The following is a 4041-nucleotide window of genomic DNA, read 5'->3' as shown; positions in this document are numbered from 1 at the left end:
GGGGAGAGCTGGGGGGGCAGGCCTCCATGGGGCCAGGTCTGCAAGTCCTCCGTGCTCGTGCTCGACCCCCATCCTTGAAGTTCTTGGGGCACCGCCCAGCCCCTCCAGGTCATCTCCTTTTCAGCGTCACCTGGGTGGGCTCCAGGGACCCGCAGACAGCCTCTCTGAGGGTCTCTGGGGCTTCTCAGTCAGGAGGGGAGTCGGGAAGCAGGAGGAAGTGTGTGTCATCGATGCCCTGCTGGCCGACATCAGGAAGGGCTTCCAGCTGCGGAAGACGGCCCGAGGCCGAGGAGACGCGGAGTGGGGCAGCAGGGCGGCCGCCACGGACCCGCCGAGGGACAAGGCGCCTGGTGAGACCCTCTCCCGCCTCTCATCACCATTTCCCTCCTGCCGTCCTTGCTGCCCGCCCCCGCCTCCGGGAAGCCCTCTCTGACCTCACAGGAGAGTCCTCCGGGCAGCTCCCTCGTTGCCTGAGAAATGGCATGGCCACGAGGTGGGGCTAGAGGGGCAGCTCGGCCTCCTGGTGCCCCGTCCGCAGCGAGGGCCTTTGACAGGCGCCCCTGTCCCCCGGGCCCAGAGGTGCTGAGGTGGTGGGAGAGGTGGGCACGGGGCCTGGGGGAGGGGCGCTCCACTCAGCGTGGCTGCTCGGTGGGGGGGCGCCCTAGGGAGGCTGAAGTCAGCCCAGGGTCCCCTGCTCGGCCACACCATGGGCCTGCTCTCTGGGAACCCACACCTGGAGGCCACCAGGGAAGTCTCCTGGGGCTGTGGGCTCTGCAAGGCTGGTGGCATTCAGGTAGAAGCTGGGACGGACGGAGGCCTCCCCCTCAGGCACATCCTCAGGATGGTCTGGGAGTCGGGGCCCACCCTCAGCTGCCATGTCCTGTGTCCACAGCGGCCCCCAGAGTCCCCTCCGGAGGCACCGGCTGCCCCACCTCTGAGCCCCGGGGCTGGGACCTCTCAGATGCCACTGCCCCGGGCCCACAGCCTCCTGCAGACCCGTCAGAGGAGGGCGGGCCTGGGCCCCTGGAGAGGCGTTCTTCTTGGTACACGGACGCCAGCGATGTCCTGACCACCAAGGACCCCCAGAGCCCCCAGCCTTCTCAGGGCGCCTGGCCCGTGGTGCTGGGAGATGCTCAGGCCCTGAAGCCTCTCAAGCTCTCTGGTGACAAGCCCCCCGGGGCCACAGGGTGGAGCCAAGATGTTGAAGACCCCACAGCCCTTCAGGGCGTCTGCCTGGCTGAGGCCGACAGCACCGTGGAGGGGCCGCCGGACGCAGCTGCCCAGCTCCCCGCCACAGGCCCTGGCGTGGCTGGGGATGGGGACCAGGAGGGCACAGCCCCAGATTCTGCACTGGACACGTCCTTGGACAAGTCCTTCTCTGAGGACACAGTCACGGACTCTTCAGGGTCCGGCACTCTCCCCAGGGCCCGGGGACACGCCTCAAAGAAGACGGGCAAGCGAAGGAAGAAGCGCCCCTCAAGGAGCCAGGAAGGTAACTTGGGGCTCCCCTCCCGTCATTCCTCGTCCCCTGGCAGCAGGGGACCTGGGTGGGCAGGGCACATGGGGCTTGGAGGTATTGGCGTGTGACCCACAGCGGGACCTCGAGCTCCGAGCCACAGCTGGCCATTCCCTCCTCTCCCCCCAAGAGTGGGTGATGCCCAGGACACCCCACGTCCTGCAGGAGAGGGGATGGCCACCCTCCTGCTCATGAGAGGAGCAGCTTCGGGAGGGGGGAGCACTGCCCTTGTCCCCACGCCCCTCGGCCACCAACTCCCGTTTCACACCGTCCCCAGCAGGAGTGGTGGCCGGGGCGGGTGTGGCCAGGGGCTGCCTGAGGCCCAGCCGTGTTCGGCTCCGCATCCACGCAGCCCGAGTGCCGGGCGGCCTGGCCCCAGCTCCGAGTTCAGGGTAGGTCAGGAACAAGCTGTTGAGTGACTTCTCTTATTTGAAAGCAGAGGTTGTCCCTGACTCTGACGATAATAAAACAAAAAGACTCTGTGTGATTCAGTAAGGTACGTACCCGTGCTGGCGCCGCGCACTAATGGTGGTCGCAGAGGCCAGGCCTGCACCCAGCCCCTCCTGGACGCTAACCCGCTTCCTCCAGCCCACCTGGGCCTGTCAGCAAGCCTGCCCGCCTCTGCCGCTGGTGGTGGGACCCACCTGGCTTCTGCCTTCCCCTCCCTCTCTGGAAGGGCAGGAGCCGTGCCTTGCTTAGCGGGTGTCTCCGCTGTGGCCAGATGTGACCTTGGAGCTGTGCGCTGGCAAATAGGTCTCAGGGCGGGGGGAGGGGGGCTTTGATGGGGGGGGGGGGGGGCTCTGATGGCAGGGTTGGCTTGGCCTCCTAGGCCTGGCAGGACAGACGGAGGTTGCCCCTGTCCCAAGCGGTCTGGCTAACCCGGGGCTTTCTTGACTCCTATCCCCCAGGGTGGCACCTTTATTCTGAGACCTTCCATGAGGCACACCCCAGCCCTCTTCCGGCCCTTGTCGGGCCACAAATGTCCCCAGGGAGGCAGTGAAGGACAGAGACAGTCCCAGGGGCCGGCTGCCAGGGAGAAGCAGGCCACAAGCCCTCTCCCAAGGAATGGACGGACCTCCCCTCCCTGGCGGCCAGGTCCTGGGGACCACAAATGGGTCTGTAGGCACATCCCGGGTCCACTGCCCCAGGCCTCCCGGGACCCCCGAGGATGGGCAGGACCGTCATTGTCTCTAACGTGGCCCGAGAGGCTCACAGATGCAGACAGACAGGCCCGGGGTCCCTACTGCATTCTGGACTGTGCTAGGGGTGGGCAGACCAGTTCATCACAAGCAGGGAGCCACCTGGTTCTGCACACACCTGCACCCAGCTCGGTGCCACGGTGCTGTGCTGACCTGCAGGATTCGGGGCACAGAGGAGAGGTCCAGCGGTGCCCAGAGGAAGCAAAGGCAGGAGCCAGGTCAGGTGTATCCCTCTTTACAGTTTATCCTCACTATTGGGCACAGCCTTTAGTCTCAGTTCCAGAGTTTGCTCCTGGGGTTACTTTCTGAGCTTGGCTCTCTGGTGGGAAACACCAGCGTTAGCAAGTGGGGCCGAGTAGTCTGTGGGTTTGGGGGGCTGGCAGCCGCATGTGGCCACTGCCCAGGGAAAGATCAGGGTGCCGAGCACAGCTCTGTGCTCTCTGTGGACCGCCCCCGTCCTCCAGCATAGCGGGCCCGCTGCCGCATGCCCGCTCCCCCGCCCTGGGCCCCAGCACCCCAGTGGCTGGGGCAGGAGAAAGGAATCCTTGTCTCCTCAACCTTTTATTTGGAAAAACTTCAACCAGACAGGGAATTTGCAAGATCGCAACGAGCACCACATACCCTTCACCCTGAAAGGTCAAGAACTTGCAAAAAATAGCGAAATTACCAGCATTTGCTGCATTGCTCTCAACTTTACGAAAGGGTTTGAGAGTTAGAGGCACCATGCCACTTGAACCCGGCCCCCAGGGTCCCCTGAGGGTGAGGCTGCTCTCCCCACCCGCCACCCAGGACGTTTCGGGGTCTGTCGTGTGCAGCCCCAGGCCCCAGCAGGGCCCGGGCAGGGGTCCCACCTTGCCTGGTTGTTTTGGCTTGTTGGAAGTGAGACGCCCCCCCCCCCCCCGGGACCGTACATCCAGCCTCTGTCTGTCTCAGGCGGCACCCGTGTGGAAGGCACCTTCACTTCAGGGGTGTCCCACGACCGCCCCCCCACTGCTTCTGGATTGTGTTTGGGGCAGGAATTCAACACACGTGATGTGGGTCCTCCCCAGAGCCCCTCAAGAGGGGCTTGGGGCCTTTTATCCCCTGGGTGGGGGCCTGGATGCCGATTACCTGGTTGAGGTGATGATTTGGGAGCCCCCTGCTATGTGGTGCCCCAGCCCCACCTTGCCCTGGGTCCTGGCACCCTGGGGGGGGGGCTGACAGAAACTCTGCTCTGAATGACTTTTGACTTTTATTCTCACTTCTGTGCCCTATCTCTTTCAAGCATGATCCTCAAACCCATCTGTTCAAGACCCACAGGGAGCCTGTGGTGGCCATGGGGGCGGG

The 4041-nt window shown here is 64.7% G+C and overlaps 1 protein-coding gene across 1 annotated transcript; it reads left to right on the top strand.

The window, feature by feature from the left end:
• Positions 1–4: 4 nt before the first annotated feature.
• LOC112818101 (inverted formin-2-like) lies at positions 5–3194 on the top strand (the record flags this gene model as incomplete). The annotated part of the gene is made up of 4 exons (XM_025865325.2): positions 5–350; positions 893–1492; positions 1956–2012; positions 2425–3194. Coding segments are annotated over 3 exons (1002 nt in total), but the record flags the coding sequence as incomplete, so codon positions are not given.
• Between the last annotated feature and the right edge of the window lie 847 nt (positions 3195–4041).

This window comes from Callorhinus ursinus, unplaced genomic scaffold (genome assembly GCF_003265705.2).
Source record: "Callorhinus ursinus isolate GAN/ISIS: 27379988/994484 unplaced genomic scaffold, GSC_fseal_2.0 scaffold4522, whole genome shotgun sequence".
NCBI classification, from domain to species: Eukaryota; Metazoa; Chordata; class Mammalia; order Carnivora; family Otariidae; genus Callorhinus; species Callorhinus ursinus.
This window is presented reverse-complemented; position numbering and strand designations above follow the sequence as displayed.